A 23,041-nucleotide genomic window follows, 5' to 3' on the forward strand; every position below is an offset into this window, starting at 1 on the left:
CAGGTAATTTCGATTATTAACATATAAGACTGTCTGCTTTGTATTTACGAAACACATAAAAGCAAGGTATATATGGATTTTCTGGATTCCGTGAATCTACAAATATGGATCTACAAACTTGTAAATTTGCAAGGATTCTTATTGGATATATCTACTATGTTGTACCAATTGTGGTTTTAAATATTATACATATCTAAATCTAATTTATAAAACAGTGACAAAAGAATAGGTAACGGGGTTCATTCATCTACACACTTACAAATTAATAGATTTATAGATTACAAATTCATAAATTGATTTTGTAGATCCACATCTAAACAACATGCAGATCTATAGATTTATATAGAGATTCCAGATATATAAATATTTGTGTCTCAAATTTTAATGATAAAATTGTGCCAGTTTTGTTTTGTAAAAACTGTTTTTACAACTTTTGAATAAAGTTGTTATAAACATATATATTCATATAACAATTTGTTTCTTATTTCTATTATACTGACATATTCTGAACATTAAAATTTGAAATACTGTATAATAATATCCTTCTCCTAGAACTTAGTATATATGTACTTGCAAATATCTTTATAAATATTTCTATACTCAATTTTTACATGGAAGATAAAATTTTTAAGTCCCTTTTCACCTCATTTGGGCCCACTATATAGAGACCCGTTCACATTCAATTTTACCTATCTTCGAGCGTGAGTGGGACTTATTTATATTGTTAATGACACAATATTTTCTACTGCCGAAATTATATACGGATAAAACTTGATTTGACTTGAAATATCTTGCAATATAAAAACTTCAATAAAGAATTTTGTCGAAATCTTTCTTCCTTATATTTATCTTTTGATTTTAGATTATTTTTTGAGAAATACAATTATATTTCTAATGTAAACAATAGATTTCCTCATCCTACATTAAGCAAATATTCTATTTCAATCATTCACCTATAATAAAATTTACGTTTTAAATAAAATTAATAGATAAATATGGAACAAAATCCACTGTTAATCATTTTAATTACCTATTTAAAATTTTATTTACTTTCAACACTATTATTTTATCTTTCTGAATCTACAGCAAAAAAAACAAAACAAGAATTCGGATATAATCCAATCTTCGTAAGATAAATATTATTTCGTTTTAATTAACCAGTAATGCTGGTGAAACCATGAAAACCTGAAGTTTACAATAGGAACAATAGTTTACGACACACAGAACTATCGAGCTGTTAGTCTCACTTGAGTGTTAGCACAAGACACGCTCGAGGACAAAAACCCCAATGAAAGAATGTCTAAAAATATGGGTTATCCCAAAGAATTATCGCGCTTCTCTCAACCATAAATTTTGACTAAAGAATTAACGTATAAAAACAAATGCGATAATTAAAGTCCGTATTTTTCTCGTTTCTGCAATATGTATGTATAGATGTATATATCAATTACCTGCTGTGTCTTCTTCATGCGAACTGCGGCTCGATTATCTCGAGCTTTAGTCAAATACGGAGTTTTCTTATCGTTCGAGAGTGCTCGCCACTTCTTTAGAATTTGCTTGTGTCTCTCGGCCCATACTGCATGAAGTAAAAATATTCATTAAAATAAGAGTATTATAAATTATGATCTTAAAATTTTATTGCAACTTTTGGCAGAATGAATAAGAAAAAAAATTCAAACTAATTGAAAAAACATATTCTTACCTGGAAATTCAGTTTTCCATTCAGGATGATTGAGATTAGCATAAAGAACCGAGGATATTGTTGCTTTAGCACCTAATGGTTCGTCAGCTTCCATCTTCATATTACTTCTTTGGTTGTATGAAATAGTAGTATTTCCTGCTGGAGCATTTCCCTCGTCTTCAGGATTCACCCATGGACTAGGTGGTTCCGAAAATGCTGGACTAAACTGTGGACTACTAAAAAATTGAAAAACAGTTAATATTTAGAACAATTAAAATAGATATCAAAATGTACAAATATTACAGTTTTTACAATATAATTTTGATATTATTTTTTATGTTTATTCTTACTTGCTATATTCGGAGTGATATGGTGAAGGCGGTGGGAAACTCATTGGAGAATTTAAGTTTGATTGACCAACCGAGGGTAGAGCACCAGGTACTTGAGGTCTCGCCAAAGGCATTGCTGTTTGAATACCTATAAAGTCATTGATTTAAATAAGAAAATATATAAAATATATCAGAATTAGAGTAAGTAATATTTTAAGATATTCCAATTTATATACTCAAATATTATCTTAAAATATATCTTAGAATCAACATCATCTTATAATTGTATAATAAATAACTTAATTTCAATTCTCTTCCATCCTTGTTCTCTAATTATCGTAATTTTGTAATTTTCATTCTAGTATAACATAATACTAGATCTTTATATGATTTTAATTACTGTTTCATTTAACATATTTGACATGTACCAGGATGGGGAGATGGTGACACCAGAGGAGTAGTAGACGATGAAGGATGTGAAGTCTGAGCTTGGACAGAAAACACCGATGATTCCTGAGATTCCTGAGATTCATCAGTCAGAACGCCTTTAAATATATCTTCGATGTCTTTACTGTCCATATTAGGTAATCCTTAAAAAAAATATATACATAATATTCAATTTTATATTTAGTTGACTAGATTTTATGTGCTACTGAAATAATAAAATTTTAATAAAATAGTATATTCTATTATTTGTAATATTTACTATGATATATCTAATGTTGATTTGAGAGTGCCTACCGGTATCTCTGACCATCGATTCCAAATTAAAATGAGGACTGAGAATGTCCGTCAATTCATCTTTACTTCCACCTTGTGCATCATCCAACTCGTCCAAAGCTTCGCTCGCCTTTGCCAAATCCTCATCGTTTTCGTTCATTATTGTATTCACTAAATCGCTATCTAACAAATCTCCGGAAATTGGTAAAATATCTCCGAGTGCTTCAGTATCACTGCCGTCATCCTCCACAATTTCTTCTCTTTTGATTTGCTCAGGAGCAATCTTTTCATCTTCTTTCTCTTGTTTTGCTTTGACTTGTTCCATTACCTTCAGTTCATCTTGAGATAACTGAATTGTATTAGCATTTTCAGGAACTTTAGGTTCTTCCTCGGATTCGCTGCTGCTCTCAAGATCTTTCTCCTTTGTTGTATCCATTAAATCCTTGCCAAAAAACGCTTCTTGCATGTAAATAGGATAACATTCCGCCAGTCTCGTTTTTGGCTTTCTTCTCTGAGGTTTTCTTCGGGGTTTATCGTCCCCCACTCCTACGACTGAAGATTCTCCAGATTTTTCGGCATCTCCTTCTTCTTCTTTGTCCTTCCTGGTTCTCATTCTTACAAGAAACCCTCCAATTCCTAATTTTTGCAAATTTCTTTGGCGTTTTCTTCGCAAAACAGGAAGTCCAGTTTCTGAAGTGCAAATACTGAAGCCTTCGGGAGCAGGCTGATTCCATACCATACCCTCTTTCAACACTGTTTCTGGTTCATCTTTGACATCCATCATTTCTAATTTATTTTCCTCCAAAGAATTGTCTAAACTTCCTCCAGCAACGACAGATTCAATAGTCGCCATGATATCTGCTTCTTTGTCCATCATCTGAGGCTGTTTTCTTTTCTTTTTTCTTGTTTGCTGATGTTCAGCGGTTAATGACTTGATATGATTCATCCCAGCTTCGGAAAGATATACTCCTTCCACCAAATATGGTTGCAAAGAAGATTTAAACAATTCTGTATTTCGACTTTGAGGTGGAGAAGATGACCGAGCAAATTTCGAGGAAGGTTTAGAAAGAAGATGAGGAGGGGGAACATCTCTAGGACGACAGAGGAGACAAACGTAACCCTCCTCAGCACAGCGTTCGGCCTCAGCTTCGCTTTTAATCGAATCACAACCGCAGTGAAGCCATCTTTCACACTGTATACACTGAATGATGAGATCACCCTCCTGATAAGCTTCTTGGCAAGCTACGCAAGCGGTATGAGAAGCACAGGGTCCACACTGGGTATAACTTTTCTGCCAAGATGAATTACATCCAGGATCATTGGAGCCACAAGTCTGACATTGTGCACACCATTTGCATTTCCAGGTACCGTCTGGCACAAAATCCAAAGGTGGGTCCATACAATAAATGTGATAGCTGATATCGCAGTCGTCGCAAAGGATTAAGCGAGCTTCGTCATTTCGCTCGCCACAGCCTTAAACACAAAATATTTTATTAACACTAGAATGCCCAATGGAATTATTTCAAATCAATTTAAGATTTTCTAGATTAAATAGAGCTACAACAACTAATAGAAATCAACAAAATTATCTGGCAAGATATTTTATAATTTTATTAATTTTTTTGCCATTGTCAAACATCTTCGTATTATACTAATTTTAGAATCAAACAATAATATATAATATTATTTATTGCAAATATTGTTATGTCATAAAATATAATTTTCATTTCAATAATTTTTAATCATTAATGTAATAGTTTTCATTCACACTAATATATTGTATAATTTTTCATCAATTTAATTCAAAATTCGTAAAGTACATCAATAACGTTTAACCAAACATTTCATACATAAAAATATACATGTAATTTAATTTTTCAATACCTTCACAGACAGTACAGTCGAGACATCGCCAGCCCTTTTGTAAGATGACCTTAGTGATCTTAACCCCAGCGCAATATGGATGATAACACTGGCCACATTGTACGCATGCAATCAAACAGCCTTCCTGATCCATACCAATCGAGCCACACATCACACAAATATCCTGAGTTAAAATAAATTTATCCTTTGCCGAGCACAGGATTAATCTATTCTCACCCCCAAGCTGTTCTTCGTCCTTTGATTGGGATGAATCTGGATTTGGACTCTACAAATATTGAAGAGGAATATTTATAAGTTATAGGAAATAAGTTATTTACCAAAATATCAGAAAACCAACAAATGTTCATATAATTTTAACCGATATAAAATTAATTTTTTTTAGTAAAAATATTAAGATAATAACAACTCTCGAGTTATAATTGATATAATTAATGGTATATTAAAATTATAATAAATTATAAATTACAATTCTTGCATACTAATATTGAATATAATACAATGAAGTTGAATATACTAAATGCAAAGTTGTGTGTGTGTGTGTGTGTGTTATTTAATAAAGTAGAAAAAAGAAAAATTAAAAGAAAAATATATATTAGCAAAACGATTTTGTCAAGGAGTAATTAATTTAATTAATTAAAATATTTATTAATTTACTAATATCAAAACGGGAGATAAGATTAAAGATAAAATTGATGCAGAATTCGATATAAACATACATTACACAAATCTTTTTGCACTATCACATACCTGTAAGCCCACTTCGGGCACTCCATAGAACCCTCTCATTTTTCCTTTCGGCCCCCTCTTTCTTCCAAACTCTGTCATCTTCTGCCTCTTCTGATAGCCCAGTTTCCCAATACCTTTGGGCCTACCAATAACTCCACCGCTAATTCCCAATCTTTTCTTCGCAATCTTGGTGGCACAAAACGGTTTCCCTTTCCCTAATCCGACAGAATAAAGTGCTTCTTCGGAACAACCACTTGGATAGTCTACCTCAGAGGAGGTACCTTCACCGTCAAGGCTCTCTTGAGAAGCACTCAGACTTAAATCGCCATCATCGATGCTGTCTTTTCGTCTGGCCACCATGGCAATGCTCTTACAATGTAGGCAGATATATTCATAATCCGGTTTCGCCTCTTTTCGTTGCTGATAAGTAAGAGGGTCAGCTTCGGGATCGCATGTACCGTGTACAAATTTTTTGCAGGTGTGACATTGTACCATTTCACGATATGCCGCAGCTCTGCAAAGAGTAAAATATAAGAGTAAACAATGTAATAATTAAATATTATATAATTAAACATAAAGTATATACATATAACAAAGTATATTAGAATATAAACACGCGACGTGGTAATATTTGTAAAAACATTTGTAAAAAATGCATAAAATTTCAGTTACCTATATGCCTTCCTGCAAAGGGGACAAGAGAAGCCTTTGTTGCGCTGCTGATAGCACGAATCACAGACAGTGTAATGAGAATGCCATCTGGAGGACAGGCCAGCTCCGGGAGTACGTGAACCACAATCGGTGCACACGCGACAACACTTACACTTCCAGCCATATTTTGGAATAGAGGTAACAATCGGTCGCAAACAACCTGGATGATAAGCCTTGTCACATCGCTCACATAGCATCACCTGTTACAAAAATCTTGTTTTACAAAAACCAATAAAAAAGAGAGTATATACATACATTATTAAAATATACATTTTTAAGCATTTTCTCAGAAAACATATTCTAATATTTCTTGATCATAATTACTTAACTCTGTTGCTCATTATAAAAAAAAACAAAATTAAAGTTCTTTATAAAATTGTCTTTAAAATTTCTGTAACCTTTGAAACATCCTCGGGCTGCCTACAGACTTGACATACGCGGCAAGGCCCACACTGCCATCCGGCACGTACCCCAGGGAGCAACGCCAAGCCCACGCAACTTCCGTGATAGTGTTGACCGCACACAGAGCACATTACTAGATTCGAAACGTCGCCCATTCCATAACATTGAATGCAAGTCACCTCTCCACACACTGTAAATGTGAGGCTTTTTTTGCACTTCTTGCAAAATTTTATATCTTAAAATATTTTGGCCAAAAAAATGCGTTAGATCAAGATTATCTAAGTTTGTAAAGAATATCAGAAGTAACAATGTATGTATACATTGTATGTGCACTATCAAGGACTATACAATACATTAACTAGGCATATGTTAACGCATACAATGCATTATAATAGAATTGAAGTGATCCCATTTGTAAATTAGGTAAAAAGTGGATCACATAATAAAAACTATTCAAAAATACGTTTGTTACTACAATGTTTATTTGATATTGTATAATTCCACGTTTATTAGTGATTTTGTCTGCAATAATAACAGCGTTTTAAACCCACAAATTTAGTTCGCACCGATATATTGATAAAATAATTTTTGATATGTAATAAATATGTAAAAAATGTATAAAATTTTAATTTTCTATTATGTTTTTACTCCTTTCTCTCTTCTAGCTTATTCTTAAATGTTAAATAAAAATTGGATAGCAAAGTTTTAAAATAAAATGGCAAGTTTAAAAATAAGCAACTTACATAAAAGCGGAACTTGGCCAAGATGCTGGCTGCAAAAAAGGGCCAAGTTCTTAGTGTCTTGAAAGCAACTGCTGGCCGCGGCACACGGAAAATGAAAATAACGATTGCACGATGCCACCTGTTGAACATCGATTATAATTGAACAATTATAACTAAACTGCGCGAAACATATGGAAAAATTTTTTAATTCAATTTTTATGTTAAATTATTTATTTTTAAATGTATTTTATAAATAATTGTTTATATTTGCTTACTATTATAATTCATATCTTATATCGATGACTTGTTACGATGGCTAAATTATAACTTACTTTGCAGGGAATTCCAGCTCCATAATGCGAACAATAAGCGCAACGTCTGGAGGAAGCTTGTAGAACAGCGCGACATGCCAATTCTGGTAGTAAATCTTGACTGTTGCTAGACCAGATAATACATGATTGATGAACATAGTAGTGACCGGCCGAGGAATCGAACAGAATCCCGATTTCCGGTTCTTCCAAATAACCTACGATTGTCAACTCTTCCACCGGTTCCGTGAAATTAGTTAGACTAGTATTCCTACAAAAGAAATAATTGTAATGTGTACAAATACAATCTTCTATTTAAATTATCTAGTTAGATTATTTCCATACAAGCTGTTCCACCCGACGAATTTGGGAATAGAGACCCTAATAAACAAATTTTTACCTGCATTTGGCTAGACTCTTTTGCCTACGACAGGTAACGGCAATTCCAGGTCCAGTAGCACGCGGACTTTTATCTCCTGCGACCACGACGTTGACGAGATGATCAGCAACCGTTTCATCTCGGTTCGTCGGCTTCTCGGGAGTGAAACCCGGTGGACATGTAAGGCGCAATAGTTCACCTTGTCCCAACTGACTCCTCTCGCCTAAATTGCATAACGCGCATACTTTGCCCGGCCTAAAAATGTTTACAACTGTAGTTTTAAATATTGTTCAAAATGTCTAAATGTGCCTTTCCTTTTAATATTTATCAACTATTGGGTCACCTACATCCTGCTCGGACCGTATTGACCTTCTTATTTCATTAAAAAATATTTCTTTTCAGAAATGAAATCATAAATTATTTTGCAATATTTTAAATATTAATTGCTTAAACTTATTTTCTACGAATAATGAAAAATGAGGAGGAATATTTTACCATTGTTCAGGAAAGTAAGGAGGTTCCTCGGGCGCAGGCATTGACCTATCACCTGAGCTTCCCATTAATTCACTGCTACCATCAGGAGTAGTATCATCCAACCCGGTTGTACGCAAAGGACTTGGGGATTCTGAATGTGTATCATCATCTTTACTTTTAGTGCGACGTGGCACACCTCTTGTGTATCCAAATCTATTCATGTAAATAATAAGATATGGAGAAATTATATCAAACAATTCATGTATACTTTGTTAAAACCATTCGATTACATTTACATACCTCTACATGTATATATGTATATGTATGTATGTATGCACATAAGTTTGCATGCACTCTGTATACATGTGTGTGTACGTGTATATATGTGTATTAAGATAATTATAATAATTAAACAAACCCTTTCCCTCTGGCACCACCTCTCCCGAATGCTCTTCTGGCACCTCCTCCACGAGTTATACCAAAAGGTCGTTCTTTCCGAGGCCTGCCAGGTCCACGGCGAATGTTCAAAGGTTTACCACCAGGTAAGGGAAACTTCGGGTACCGTAGTGGGTCATGGAAAGCCTCTTCTGGTGTAACTGGAAAAAGAAAAAGGTGAAAAATATATATAAAAAAAAGAAGTTTTAAAACGCGCACAATATTGAATCAATTAACTATTAAGCATTGCGTACATATGTATCCTCTTGTAAAACACCAAAATTTTCTTTGTAAATTTTGAATCATTTCACTCTAGTTCTCTTACACATAACTTAATATTTTATCAACTTGGATGATTATATGTTCATAAATAATAATTGCAATACGTTTGTAATTTTTCCAAAAATAATGAAAGATATAATAGAAAATGGTGAAAATATAGTTACTGTTACCAGGAGTTGTCGGAGTTGTCTGCCCAAGTAATTGATCTGAATTAGCTGGAGATATAGGGATTCCCGCTGTCTCTTCGTCTTCGTCCTCGCCATCGGAAGCTTCGTCCAACTCCATCTCCTCTTCACCTTCGAGACGCACTTCATCATCCATGACACCTCCTCTCCCAGTTTTTGCTTGACAAAGCTAAAATTTACACAACGCTACATGAAAATTCTATTCCTGTAAAGCTAAACAAAAGTGAAACGAGCTAATTGAAAGCACTTTGATTGTTGCATAGATTAAACTGCTAATTCACGTTGAATCGAAACCTTGGGTACACTTGGCAATGTCTCGATAACAAGGTACTCCTATGCGACGACTGCGTAACCGCCACAAGATATTGATAATAAAGCTGAATAAACTCTACCAAGAAAAGCGCAAGCTTCTTTTTTTCCTTGAAACGGCAAAATTAAGGATAAGCGGAATAATCTAGCGACGATTATACCCAGTGTTGGTGATAAAAGGGAATAAAATTTGTAATTCTAGGGTGATTCCCCCGCTCCCCGCCGCCCTGCCCCCGCGCATAATCCAATAAAGCCAGGCTGGACGTGTGTGCTGCGGGCGAGAAAAGGGCAAGAGCACGGGAGGCGAGGCGAGGCAAGGCGTCGCGACGGCGACGGCGACGAGGAGCACGTTCGCCATTACTACGTAAACAGATTCTCGTCAGGGCGCGCCGCAGTTTACCGTTCCGTTCGCGTTGGCGGGGCGCCGCGGAACTCGGCGCTGAGCGCGGTCCACGTACCTGAGAATTAGTGCTGCCGATGAGGCGACGTAAGTATCATGATGGAATCAACGACGGACTGCTGGGTATCGTGATGAGGGCGGTACAGCCAGGTAAACATGTTGCAGCAGCGCGAACGGTCCGTAGAAAAAAATGTCACATACACACAGGTAAGCGAGCGGAATCCCCAGCGCGAACGGAAGGAAGAATACGCGACGCGACTAGCGCGCACTAGGATCACGGATGTGCGCGCGCAGCTCCCCGCCGCGCGCGCGCGCGCCACGTGAAACTTCCTAGGGCCTGTGCCTAGGATCCTAGACTCCTTAAGGCCTGTATCCACGATGCTACAACTTGGACAAAGTTGTCCGCGTGTTTTGAGTTTTGAGTTGAGAAATGCGTAGCGCCAATCAACTTGCAGCTTTTGTGGGACAGCTATATTGATTGGCTACGTATTTCGCGGAATTAGAACTTGGACCAAGTACTAGCGTCATGGACACAGGCCTTAATTCGCCTGAGTTTCTAAATTTCTAAACAGTTGCTATTCTTTTCATCGGTGTTTTATTAACTCCATTATTTTTTCCAATAAAATCTTTAGTTTGATTTTTTAAGAAATATAACTTTTTTTAATCAAAAACTAATACTACAATAAGAGTTTGTATAAGTATCCGTTGTTATATTTGGCGCAATTTGTTGATATCATTCTTTTGTAGAGAAGATAGTTTTGTAGAGAAGATATTTTTGTAGAGAATGTTATACTTTTGCAAAAAAGATAGAGTAACAAAATATATTCGGTTGAATTGGAGCTTATACTTGATGCTTTTTTTACGTTTTTTTAAAAAGGTAAGTTTTTTACGTGTAGAAATTACGCGAAATATGACGAATACTATCGATGTATTCGGCCAACTAATCTCTCGTAGCCTATCTATTTTTAATTACAGAATTGATATACATATTTATGTGCTTGAATTTTATATTCAAAGAGTGAATTACGAAGAGACGGTCAGTACTTTTAAAAACGGACTTGTTCGCTCTTATTGCCGTCTCGCTCGCTGTAAAGGCCTGTGTCCACGATGCTAGGACTTGGTCCAAGTTCTAGCATCGTGGATACAGGCCTTTATACCTTCTCGCTCGCTCCCGTTACGAAAAATGAATAACACTCTCCTGTTACCGATATTTCATGCATGCAGCACGGAATACAACCAAAATTGGGCACTGTATTAAGCCTATCACACAATGCGAGGCAACAGGCAACAGGAATAGGGAATAGAATTTTTGACGCGTTGGATTGGTTGAAGGAAAATTTCCGACGAATCCAACGCGTCAAAAATTCTATTCCCTATTCCTATTGCCTGTTGCCTCGCATTGTGTGATAGGCTTTACCCGCTTGAAAAATGGGCGTATAGCACGGACACGCACCAAGTGGAGACTTTATCGGCAGTACTTGAAAATCATGGGTGTAGCGGAATATAGTTCCAAAAATGAAAATGGGCGTAAAGCGCTGGTATCAGTCGAGCGAAAACGGTAACAAGCAATTTGCCGCTCTCAGGTTTCTCTCTGATATAAGTTTATGCATGGTGGAAATAACAAGGTGAAGCATTCCCGATGCTGCGCACTCATTCAATTTTGTAAGCCAATCATCGCGCGACCCATTTTGCAAGGAAAGTGATATGGCTGATTCCATCAGCGCCTGTCATCCATCACGTCGTTTGATGTTTACGTCCTTTCTTTAAATATTGCATGAAAAAGAAGTGAACAAAGCTACATATGCAATAAGTAGTAAATATAATTAATGTTGAGATATCATATTACTTCATGTGTTTAATAATATGTTTAATAATATAAAGTGGGCGCCTACAAAATGGGTCGTCTTCTGATTGGTTTAACCGTCAAAGCTGCCGCCATTATGCGCAATGCTTCACCTTGTTATTTCCACCATGAGTTTATGTTCAACGCCCGCTTGTCTCTTGGCGCTGTAAAAATGTCCTGATACACGTATATTGCCATAAAAGAGTAAAGTACGATATATTCTACTACTGCTGTGTATTATTTAACAACCCGTACGTGCTCGTGCAGCCTGCGGAAGTTGGGAGTTGGGACTGCAGTAATAATTACGAAATTCCCACAAGCGGGCAGCGGGCGCGCCATCTGTCCTTCGCGGCGGGAGGCGGGACGACAGTCCACTCGGAGGAAACATCAGAGCGAGGAAGCCGAAGGAGTCTCGAAGGTACGCGCGCGCGCGCGTGGGTGCGTGTATGCCGTGTATTTTCCTTTCATCCAATTTCAGGCTGTTTTCGCCGCACAGCTGATGTGCGTGCGGACGCGCGCATCGTCGCGTCGACTCACTTCCACCAGGGATTCATGCTGATTCATGCCGCTCGCCTGACGCACCGAACGAGATGGCGAGCAGCGCGGGTGACGAGGGTTCGCGGGGGCCGCAGTCCAACGAGGAGGTCATAGAGGAGATCACCAAGGACCTGAAGAGCTCCTGCATCCGGGGTGCGAGCCGCGCGTCGACGGATGGCCCGTGGGACGTCGAGGAGCGCGACGGGGTCGACGACGACGCGCAAGACGCGGACGCGCCACCTGCGGAGGACGTGGACGAGGAGCTGCTCAAGGACCGAGACTTGTTACTCACGGAAAGCGAACGGGAGGTGCGTACGCGATGCACCCTGGGGCGTCTTGCACGTTGTAATCCCCGCCTACCTTTGCAGGCATTGAAATGCCAAGCGGAGAGTCTGAAGCAGGTGGGCAATGACCTCTTCAAGAGCGGCGAGTACGTGCAGGCGATATCGCGGTACACGCAGGGATTGCAAACTTGTCCCTTGGCGTTTAGCAACGAGAGGTCTATATTGTATGCAAACCGCGCGGCGGCGAGAGCAAAGTGTCAGGTGATTGTTGAAGCGTTGATCGTCGATCGAGCGTTTCGATCGATCTCTTTCGCAAGGTTGCATCTCGATTTCGTGCAATTCCTTGTCTTCCTGCTTAAACACTCATTCTGGACCAGAATCGTAGATGTAGTAAGACTAGACTGTGCATTCCCTACCTCTCTTGTGTTGAGGACATGTACAAACTTTAGAACGAGACAGTTGAGTGGTCGCCTCTTTGTCTAATAAATAGTGGGAGTAGTGGAAAGGTATGGGGAATGATAACGGACAACCACTCAACGTATGTTGTCTCTTTCTGAAGTTTATACACTGCCTACTAGCCAAACGCAGTCTATAGGTGCGTTCCGTTTCACGCATGATGCATCATTTATTCTTCTTACTCATCAAATGTTAAAGAAGGATAAATTATATATCATGCATGAAACAACGCAACTTATATGTTGTACGTCTATGACCAGAATGTGCAGACATCAGTCGGTTTGTCGTCGATTCTGTATTTATGCTTCACTAAGCGGTTGCTCTTTCCAGCCAGAGAAGGATTCGGCGATAGCCGATTGTACCAAAGCCATCGAGTTGAATTCCAGCTACGTGAAGGCGTATATAAGGAGGGCGCAGTTGTACGAGGAGACGGACAAGCTGGACGAGGCGTTGGAGGACTTCAAGAAAGTATTGACATTCGATTCTAGTCACACGGAAGCTAATTACGCTGTCAGGGTAATGTACAATTATCCAGAGCGTGGCTCTTTCCGAGGAAACTTGGCCTGTAACAAAGAGCGGAGAGGACGCGTTTAAACTTTCGGGACGCTTGAGTAACAATCGTAAGATGAAGAATAACTAGAGCGTTTTTTTGTTTAATTTATCCTCGTTTTACGATGAGATTAATTTCTTTGAAAAACACTAGGCGAGTAAATTCGTTTTCTACCTCGATTTTGAAACCAGCGATCTTGAACCAGATTTAGTAACGGATAGACGATTTATAGATAGTAGAATTGTCAAGATACAAAGGTTCAAAAGTTTCGTTACAGGCGAGATTTCCTTGAAAAGGGATCACGCGTGTGCAGGATTATGTTTCTACAATGTGTTGACACCACAATTGCTTGTCTTGCAGAGGCTACCTCCGCTAATTAACGAGAGAAACGAGAAACTGAAGGCGGAGATGTTAGGTAAACTGAAGGATCTAGGGAACATGGTTCTGAAACCGTTTGGCCTTTCTACGAATAACTTTGAGTTGCAGAAGGATCCCAACAGCGATGGTTATTCCGTAAAGTTCCACCAGAACCCCATGTAACAAGCTAGTTATATGTTTCTTATTCATAAAAAAAAACGATAAAAGTTGTCCTCTATCTGTAAGAAATTAAGATATATTTGTATACATTCTACACGGATCCCCTATTATGGATTTCATCCCAGCTCTGTGATTCAATATTATTGATATTTCGAGTCCAGCTGCCTCTCGTGCAACTCTAGTTTCACGTCCAATGGCGGGAAAAAGTTAGTCATTCGAGTTGCGAAACGGAAAACCCACCCGTCGGATTTTACACGCGAAGCCACTTCGACGGCTCGTTGTCGCGCGAGGCAGCTAAACTCTAAAACGTAACAATTACATATCAATCTTATCGAAGATATTTCCACGCTCGAGTTGAAGCGAGGCTTCAACGCGCGGCGCATACATCGCGCGTCGCGATGTCGGATATCCCCCCCGCTATATTTGGCGCCGATGCTGAACCGGATATAGCCTATGGTTCAATAATACCGAGCTATATCGCAATCGCCGATAATTTTAGCCGCGGCTCTTTACGAAGGGGTTGAACGATCTCCGGGGAGGGATTGTCGCTCGGTGTCCGTCGGCGGCTCGAAGGCGCGAGATCGCGCGACGTGTAACAATTTCAATTGGTCTTTCCCCAGACATCCCGCATAGCGAAAAGCATACAAAGAAAGCGAGAAATAGCTGAAATGTTGTACATTAAAATAGACTCTAACATAGTTAGAGTTTTTACATCCCCATTTAAAACCTATTACACCATCAATTTAAAGAAAGATACCGAGAATCTTAACCCGGTATATAATTCTATCATTAGTTCTTTAACGTGACCTAGTTATTTATTTATTGTCTCAATTGTAAGAAAAGCTTGGCGACTTTCGCGTGTCGATACCTAAAGATTCTTTAGTAAATAAGCAGGCATTGGTTCCCAGCTCCGGGGCACCCCCCCCCCCGCCCCGCCCCGCGCGAGCGGGTGCAACGAACGACCTGGAGGGCGCGGAGGGACGGACCGATGACGTATCGCCGCCGGCGGCGCGCAAGCGTCTCCCGACGTCACTCGCCGACGGCGCGCGCGGAAGCGCCGGTGCATCGCCGGGGTGGGCGGAGGGTGCGAAAGCGCACGCAAGGGCAGCGCGGCGCCGCGGGTCACAAAATTGGCGGGGAGGGGGCGGGCGCGATTCCCCGAATTCTTCCTGCGGCCGCCGATGAATCGGCGCCCGGGTGGCACCGTCGCGTCGCCGCGGGGGCGAGCGTAACTGGGAATCTAATCAAGCTGATCAACGGGACCCAGTCGAGAGGATCGTGACGTCGGGCGACTCGAGAGTATCGATAAAAGACGCCGGGATCGATCACGCGGTGGCATTTAATCGCCGGCGGGGTCGGCGAGCGGCCACCCCGGGCGAGCGCCGATGCTGATAAGGGGTGCGGGTGGGCGAGGGAGGGAGAGGCGAGAACGCGGCGCCGCGCGTCACGGGTAGAGGGAGAGCTCGACGCGCGCTACAACGGGCGAGAGGGGCGGGAGGAGGAGGGAGAGAGAGAGAGATACACGCACGCACGGTGGCCGTGCGCCGAGACGACGAGGCCAGGCAGGCCGCGACGGCGACAGTGAGGGAGAGACGGCCGAGTCGCAGCCGCGGGGCGCAGATACGTAGTGCGCGGCACCGGGGGTGCCGCGGTTGATCCCGGTGGGACGCGCGCGCGACCGTGGGCAGACACGAGGGATCGACGGGACGTCGCCGTGACGACGACGAAGACGAAGACGGGGGACGGCTTTTCGAATCGATAATTCGAGCGCGATCGTGGGCAGCGTGGCGAACGAGAGACTCCCCCGAACAAGGAACAAGACTTCGGACGAGTCCCGCGGACGAGCGAGACGCGGGCCCACCCTCTCTCGCTCCTCCTCTTCCTCCACCTTCTCCTCCTCTTCCTCCGCCTCCTCCTCCTCCTCGTCCCGCTCTCTCCGTGGGATACGCGTTACGTGACCAAGTGATAAGAGAGCTCGCGGCGGCAGCGGGCGCACCGTCGCCACCCTCGTTTCATTATCGGCGCCGCGCAGCCTATATCCGGCGTCATCCACACCGGCGGCGGCGTACACCCTCGGGTCTTCCGGTTGGAGAGAGAGAGAGAGATAGCGCGGCACGACGACCATGCACGGCGATAAAGGGGTAAGCCGGACGACGGAGCGCGCGGATTTCCCCGTCGCGTCGGGGTAATCGGGTCACCGGTTCGTTATCGGAGCGACAGCGAGAGATCCTCGCTTGGTCTCCCTCGTCCCGTCGCAACCCGGTGTGCGAGAAGGGACGACTCCGGAAACGCGCCTACTCGCGAGAGGGTCCCTTGGCGGACGGAAAGAGAGCGTCTCTCGTTGACCGAGAAACGGAGCCGCGAATGCCGCCCTTGGATCTCCGCTCCGGTCTCCGTTGCACCCCCTCGCGCTTTCCGCGTCGAAAACAGGGCGGCTGCGTTCCGCGGGGCGCGCGAGTAAATGTTTGTACTGCGAGTGTGTGCCTTAAGTTTAATTGGGACGAGTAGAGCTGTTCCTCGCGAATCTTTCCGCGAGTTGTCCCGGTAGAAAGAGCGACGAGGCGACGCAGGAGTCACGATTTTTCCTTCTGCGTACGTCATCAGCGATTTATTTAACGATAGAATCAGGCTCGGACAGTGGAAGCCGTGACGAAATGTTACCTTTTGTTTGTCCTCTAAACCAGAGAGGAAAACGAAAAAAAAAAGTGAATCGCCAGTAGTTAGTTAACAGTAAATGGCAGATGGTTTATTTGTTTGATTCCGACGTTTCGACCGTACGGGTTGTGGTCCTCTTCAAGGAATTTCAAGGAATCTGAGAGGGAAAATTTGACGTTGGGACGCGCGGTCCTCTCCGCGCGAGATGTCAAGGAAACGCCAGTTCTGTAATTATGCCCCTCGACGCGACGAAGAGGGTAAAAAGTTGGGCATCGAGTCGGTTGGAATTTCCCTTCCCTTCGTTCGTCGAGATTTCCGTAAAGCTAACGCTACACTATGCGCAATTCGTGATGCGCGGTTCGTGATTCGTGACTCGCAGAAATCCGCTGGAACACTCGTTATTACCCACATAGCGCGTAATATCACAGTAATATTACACTTCCAACGTAATATTACAATAAAATATATCGGAAATGTTACTGTAATATCAGTAATATATCACAGTAATATTAAAATGTCTGCCCAATGAAATATTACCGAGATAATTGGAGTAATATTACTGTGATAATCACAACAATGTTACTGTGATATAACACGTAATATTACTGTATTATATCACTATAATATTACTGTAATATTGCAAGGAACTAGGTAAGGGTGAACCCGGGTATGATGGCCCTACGGAAAAGTTGGTCACAGGCTGTATAATCTTTCCAATAAATGTTTAATAGTGCGTTTTTGTAGTCATTCTCGAAGACGATTATCGTCATAGTACAAGTTACCCTTATATTTTATTTATACTTCAATGCGTTATACATTGGAAAGTGCACAATAGTAACGTGACATTAAATGACGTGTCTTCATGGTATCTTGATGACATAATAAAACGTTATTCATATTAATTTAATTTATATTAATTTAATTACGCAATGAGACGTAATTAAATAGTCATTTGACATTATCTTGCGCTACTTTGGATCTGATATTATATATTGCAGCTTATATTACTGTGTGATGTTTCTATGTAATATGCCAGTAATATTAATGTAATTGCAATGTATTATACAAATGTATTATATCTGTAATATTACATTGCAATATGTAATATTACTGATATATTACGTAATATTGTGTGCTATGTGGGTACTTGCCACACTATTCGTGATTCAGTTTGTCATTCGTAATTTGTTATTTGTCGTTTCGTTCGTGTTAACTTGGGCAAACTTTTAACCTTTACCTGTTATCACTTGCATCTGCAATTATCTGCAAGTTCCAATATTAGAACCACTAGTTTCGTCGAGAAACCACTCGACTAGCGAATCACTGCGAATGGCGAATCGACGCATGTTTCCTCCACACTATTCACGAATATATGTAAGGGGACCGGTTGGTTGGAAGTGAGGGAGATTGAGGGTGGGTTGGATGGTCGGAGCCGAAGTCAGGAAGCGTAAGCTAAGTCCAACAATAAGTCCAATAAGTCGAACAATAAAGTCTTTTATTCTCCGGGCGCGTGAGAGCCGTCAATTTCCGGCGCTTGCTCGGGACGGGACTGCTGCTCGCCAAAGCAGAGCTTCTCCTCGTACGTTACATCTTAGATTGTTTTTTCAAAAATGTTATTGTCAAAGGCCGCTAACGACGAAGTTTCTAACGGTGATGCTTCGAACCTTCCAGAAAGCTACATACACGAGTCACGAATCGCCAGGGTTGGGAAGTAACTCGTTACTTGTAACGAAGTTACAGTTACAGTCACTTTTTTTGTAACTCTAACTTAACTTTGTTACTTCCCTCCATCTTTAACTGTAACTTAACTCAGTTACACTTTTCGATAACTAGCAACTAATTTAATAGTTACATCAAAAGTTACTTTATATATTTTTCCAACCTCCACATATTGCATCAAGCCTTGCATTTGCGCATAAACGCCTTTATCGACGCTCTACAATTCAAATGTAGATTTGATAGTTTTACTTTTATTGCGCGAGCAGCGCACGCAAACGTCCACAGCGGAGGCGCGATAACGCAATTTCCGCGCGAGAAAAGCGGAAGCCGCAAAGGCGACGGCTTCCGGCGTCGGGGCAACGTCGTGTCTCTCGACGCGGCGATCCCTGTGTATCGTCGTCCGTCCAATTAGGATCCCGTAAAGGGATACGTGTGCCGTGAAAACATCCTTAATTAACGCGCTCTTGGGAGCCTTGTCTATAAGCATATCGATTCCGCGGATCTCGCACGTGCGCGTCTCTACCGAGAAGGATATTAGGGAATTGCAATTTTATCTCGTCTCGACCGCATATTTTTATATAAAAAAAGAATTTTATATGCACAAAGAGAGAGAGAGAGAGAGAGGGGGGGCGGCATTATCGAACCTTCGTGCATTTCTCTTTGTGCGTGGGGATTACTGTTTCATTAAAACGTATCGGTTCTCACACAGGAGATTTTTATTTCAACGGAAGTTTTTTTTAATCGCGAGATCTGCGCTTCCCTCGCCGTGCAAAAGGATCGCCCGATTCGGAACCAAACGCGCCCGCCGCCGGTGTCGTAATTAATATCAATAGCGACCCAACTTTGTCGAGTTTTTCCTATTGACGGACGCAGCGACGCGTTATTGACACACCAGCCGGAGGTATAACGCGGATTGCTTTAATAAACGCGATTACGGTTATTTACGGCGCGCGGCACAATCATTTCCGCGTCAATTTATCACGATAAATTTCGGGGTCCGTAATCGGCGCAACTGACTCGCGAGGGGGGATTTATTTAACGGCTCATTCTTTCGCACGAGAGGGGGGGGGGTTGATGCGAGACCGCGTTAATCTCATTTCGAAAATTACATTTGCAGCGTAAAGCATTTACGCATTCGATTGCGCGGATCACATATCGCGAGAATCGCTCTCGTTATTCCGCCACCCCGTGCACACGGGGTGTGTCGGCAACAGAGCGCGAGGGGCCGAGAGCTCGGCGATCGAGATGTCAGGGAGATCTTATTGTTAGAGATGTCGATCCAAAAGAGAGAAAAAAAAAAGACGGACGAGTTTTATCGCGATGGAATATCGTTTCGCGTGGTAAAATACAATCCCTCCGACGCCTCTCGGAAGATCGATGGGCTTATTGAAAGGAGAAAAAATTACTGGGGGCTCGGTCGTGAATCTTTTCCTCTAGCATGAACAGTGAAAAATTTCATTGACGCACCCAATATTTCTGCCAATTTCTATGTATTAATAGTATATTTTTTTATATTTTGCATATACGAGTTACATAAACGAATATAGCATTGCTATTTTTCTCCATATACACTGAAATATATTGTTTTCCATGGGGGAGAGCTCGTCCTTTCCACGGCGCGGGCGGGACACCCCGTACCCATAAGCGGGGGCGCGCGTATTAATTTCGCCGACGGCAATTAGAAAGTCCGATACCGTTACGGCGCGCGAGTGCGCTTGTCGCTCGATTTACCCCCCCCCCCCTCCCTCCCGCGTGAATGTACATCGCGTGTACGCGTTTGCGGGATTACACGTGCCGCCGTCACGTCCGACCTTCCACCCCCGGACCCATTCGCCGTTCGGTCTCGTAACCGGTTGTCCACACCGCGCGTACGTACGCGCGGGTGTCTTTGATCGCTAATGAATCGTGCTCCACCCCCCCCCTCTTGCTCGTCGCGATTACGTAACGCGGCGAATTATCCCCTCGTGTACGCGGCGCGAGCTCCCGATGCCGCTCGGACTCGCAGGGCGGCTCTAATTACGAAAATGTACCGGCTATTTCGCGTCCCATTATCATCGCGCAACGCGCGTGCTTATTAATCGCGTATCCGCCGCGGATCGGGAGCGGCGATAAAATCTCGCACTCGCGGGCCAGTCATTCGATCGTATGAGCTTTTCCTCTCGCATGAACAAGTGAAAGGTGAAAATTTTTATTGACGAATATTGGACTCGTCAATGGAATTTTTCATTTCTCACCGGTTCACGCTGGGGGAAGAGATTCATGACCATGACCGAGCCCCATTTTTTCTTCTTTCAAGCCCGTCGATCTTCCGAAAGGCGTCGGTGAGATTGTATCTCGGATAAAATCCATATGCAATCAATATTTGATGAAAGGTCTCCATTTTTGCATACGTGCGCATAACTCAAGCATTCCAAGTTTCATCCAGAATTTTTGTAATATTTTTCTTTCGGGGATGTTAAGCCAACGGCACACGATACTATTTTTCCTACTGAATTGCTTACGAGAGTCAATCGGGATCAATTTAGCCTTAAGTCATCCGATCTAAAATTGCATCGTTATTGGTTCACGTAAACAATCCAGTAGGAAAAGTATTATCGTGTGCCGTTGTCTTTAGTGTCTGAAATTTAAAATAGGGATATTTGGACACTAACATCCTGTCACGGCTATTTAGCTCCTTGTTCCTTCGAATTTGTGTTTAAACATTTGCTCCTCCTTTGGTATAAAGAGAAGAAATTCGTACACGGAGATCATTTTCTCTTAAAATTTATCCTGAAAATCATGCAATCGTGCGACATTTCGAGAAATTTTATGAGAGCTTTTTGAAATTTTACCATACATTCTACAAGTAAGTAATTATACCTGGTGTACATTTTAGTAGCGGAATGTATGGTAAAATTTCAAAAAACTTCTCATACAGTTCAAAACGCCACGTTGTCCCACGATTACATGACTTTCAGGGTAAATGTTAAGAGAAAATTCTTTCCGTGTGTCAACTGCCTCTCTCTCTCTCGCACGGTTGTATCTCAATTTCACGTAGTTTCTCTGCTTATTTCTGGACCAGAATGAGCGTTGAAGCAAAAAAAAAACCGAAAGTAAAATCGAGACACGACCTTGGTGAAAGGGACCAGTCGCTATTCCGAAAAGTTTCTAAATTTATATTTTAATTTCGGGAGCTTGAATCCTACCCACCCCCTGACAATTTGAATCGTGCCCTCCGCCGCGGACGCCCTATAATCATATGATCTCGCGGTATCGGGGAAATTCGCCTCACAAGCGCGATCGAAACGCGAAAACGCTCCGCCTCGCGAGCTCTTCCCAGAGGGGTATAGTTTACGCATGCGAGAGAGACGAGTATCATCGATTTACCCGGCCGCGTTGTATTTAATGACAATACGTACGCGCGCACACGAGGGGGTTTAGTTTCGTTACTTAGAGGCCGCGCGCGCGCTTGCACCCCCGCACACGTGCGAGGGTGTCGTGTCGTGTGTCACCCACGTAATGCTCGTGTGTGAGGCGCCCACGCCGCGATTACCCTCCCCCGAGCTGGAGGCACGCGACATCGATAATGAATGCGGCATAGGTGGAACTGTGTTTCTAAACACGACGCCGCAGCCGGAGAGAGATCGGGTCTGAAGGCACGCCGTCGCTTAAAGAGGGCCGTCGATAAGCCGAGCCGATGTAAAGACCACCCCCGCGCGACGGCGGGGGGCGCAGGGGGGTGGTCTTTGCGGGATGAGCGTCGACGCCGCTCTCTCTTTCGCGCGAAAGGGGGCCGCGCGTTTCCCACGCGACGGGAAATCGCGTCGCCGAAGGTCGCTCGTGTTTCCCCGCGAAACCGACCGACTCGACGTGACGCGGAGTGAAAACTTACGGCCGATACGATCTCTCTAAATTGCCCCCCCCCCCCCCCCGTATCCGCGTTTTATGCGAAGCTCGTTTCTCCCGCGATTGGCTTCGAGGACCCTCAGCCCGCCCTCGCGCGCGCGTAAGAAAGGAAGAAAAGACGAGAGGAAAAAGGAGCGGTAGAACCGATATCGGGATAACGATGCTCGAGACGCGCTCTCGGATTGCTCCGATCTAAGTCGCTTGTTAGCGAGATCCGCGGCGAGGGGATGACGAAGATAAAAGGGGAGAGACTGATGTTCGATTCGTTCCAGGTGCAGACGATGAGATGCAGGCCGCGGAATCTGCAGGCGCGCCGCAGGAGGTGGCCCCTGCGGCTGGGCCTCTTCCTGATCTACGTCCTCGTGCAGTACGTCTCCTCCGCGAAGACGCCCACGTCGGTGGAGATGACGACCGCGTCGGTGCTGTTGTCGAGCTCCGCGCAGTGGGCGTCGGAGCCGCCGGTGTCTCCGGCCGGCTCCACCGTGGCGGAGGAGCCGGCGTTAGGGGAGACGTCGACGATCGCCGCGGAGGAGCCGAGGAAAACGGGCCACGCGGAGGGATCGAAAACTGAGAGGCCGCCGAAGGGGCACGGACGCGCGCGAGCCGAGCAGAATGAGAGCGTGCGAGG

At 42.8% G+C, this 23,041-nt stretch overlaps 3 protein-coding genes across 10 annotated transcripts in view; 2 read left to right on the forward strand and 1 right to left on the reverse strand.

Annotated features, from left to right (window-relative positions):
- The window catches only part of LOC105560415 (histone-lysine N-methyltransferase 2C-like), a 37,099-nt gene extending 26,767 nt beyond the window's left edge, over positions 1–10,332 (reverse strand). For 4 of the 7 annotated variants that reach the window (XR_001008827.1, XM_012009536.1, XM_012009535.1 and 1 more), the window contains exons 1-16: positions 10,006–10,331; positions 9,218–9,407; positions 8,755–8,932; positions 8,358–8,549; positions 7,884–8,117; positions 7,508–7,754; positions 7,197–7,314; positions 6,450–6,643; positions 6,013–6,251; positions 5,362–5,854; positions 4,615–4,879; positions 2,752–4,203; positions 2,439–2,600; positions 2,032–2,158; positions 1,703–1,917; positions 1,452–1,576 (exon numbers count right to left, since the gene is read on the reverse strand). Coding sequence is in view for 6 of the 7 variants with exons in the window: in XM_012009536.1 (XP_011864926.1) it covers positions 1,452–1,576; positions 1,703–1,917; positions 2,032–2,158; positions 2,439–2,600; positions 2,752–4,203; positions 4,615–4,879; positions 5,362–5,854; positions 6,013–6,251; positions 6,450–6,643; positions 7,197–7,314; positions 7,508–7,754; positions 7,884–8,117; positions 8,358–8,549; positions 8,755–8,932; positions 9,218–9,374 (4,398 nt within the window). In the remaining variant the exon portion in view is untranslated. Of the gene's footprint in view, positions 1–1,451; positions 1,577–1,702; positions 1,918–2,031; positions 2,159–2,438; positions 2,601–2,751; positions 4,204–4,614; positions 4,880–5,361; positions 5,855–6,012; positions 6,252–6,449; positions 6,644–7,196; positions 7,315–7,507; positions 7,755–7,883; positions 8,118–8,357; positions 8,550–8,754; positions 8,933–9,217; positions 9,408–10,005 lie in introns of all 7 variants that reach the window. The other 3 variants (XM_012009537.1, XM_012009533.1, XM_012009534.1) reach the window with 2 other exon arrangements.
- Positions 10,333–12,121: 1,789 nt separating this feature from the next.
- On the forward strand, positions 12,122–14,254 carry LOC105560417 (tetratricopeptide repeat protein 1). Of its 2 annotated transcripts, XM_012009539.1 has the most exons (5): positions 12,122–12,208; positions 12,269–12,635; positions 12,696–12,872; positions 13,398–13,583; positions 13,978–14,254. In XM_012009539.1, exons 2-5 carry the CDS (start codon positions 12,381–12,383, stop codon positions 14,155–14,157), a joined length of 798 nt encoding a protein of 265 aa, XP_011864929.1. In that variant the 5' UTR covers positions 12,122–12,208; positions 12,269–12,380; the 3' UTR covers positions 14,158–14,254. The 2 variants fall into 2 exon arrangements, with proteins under 2 accessions (XP_011864929.1, XP_011864928.1); XM_012009538.1 differs by having other exon boundaries at positions 12,182–12,635.
- A 1,605-nt stretch (positions 14,255–15,859) lies between these two features.
- Positions 15,860–23,041, forward strand: part of LOC105560433 (probable sodium/potassium/calcium exchanger CG1090) — a 17,346-nt gene continuing 10,164 nt past the window's right edge. The window contains exons 1-2 of the mRNA XM_012009559.1: positions 15,860–16,295; positions 22,686–23,033. Coding sequence (XP_011864949.1) covers positions 16,278–16,295; positions 22,686–23,033 — 366 coding nt within the window. The 5' untranslated portion in view covers positions 15,860–16,277. The remainder of the gene's footprint in view (positions 16,296–22,685; positions 23,034–23,041) is intronic.

The sequence above is a fragment of the Vollenhovia emeryi genome, unplaced genomic scaffold, assembly GCF_000949405.1.
Source record: "Vollenhovia emeryi isolate VEMERY1.0 unplaced genomic scaffold, V.emery_V1.0 DF939231.1, whole genome shotgun sequence".
NCBI classification, from domain to species: domain Eukaryota; kingdom Metazoa; phylum Arthropoda; class Insecta; order Hymenoptera; family Formicidae; genus Vollenhovia; species Vollenhovia emeryi.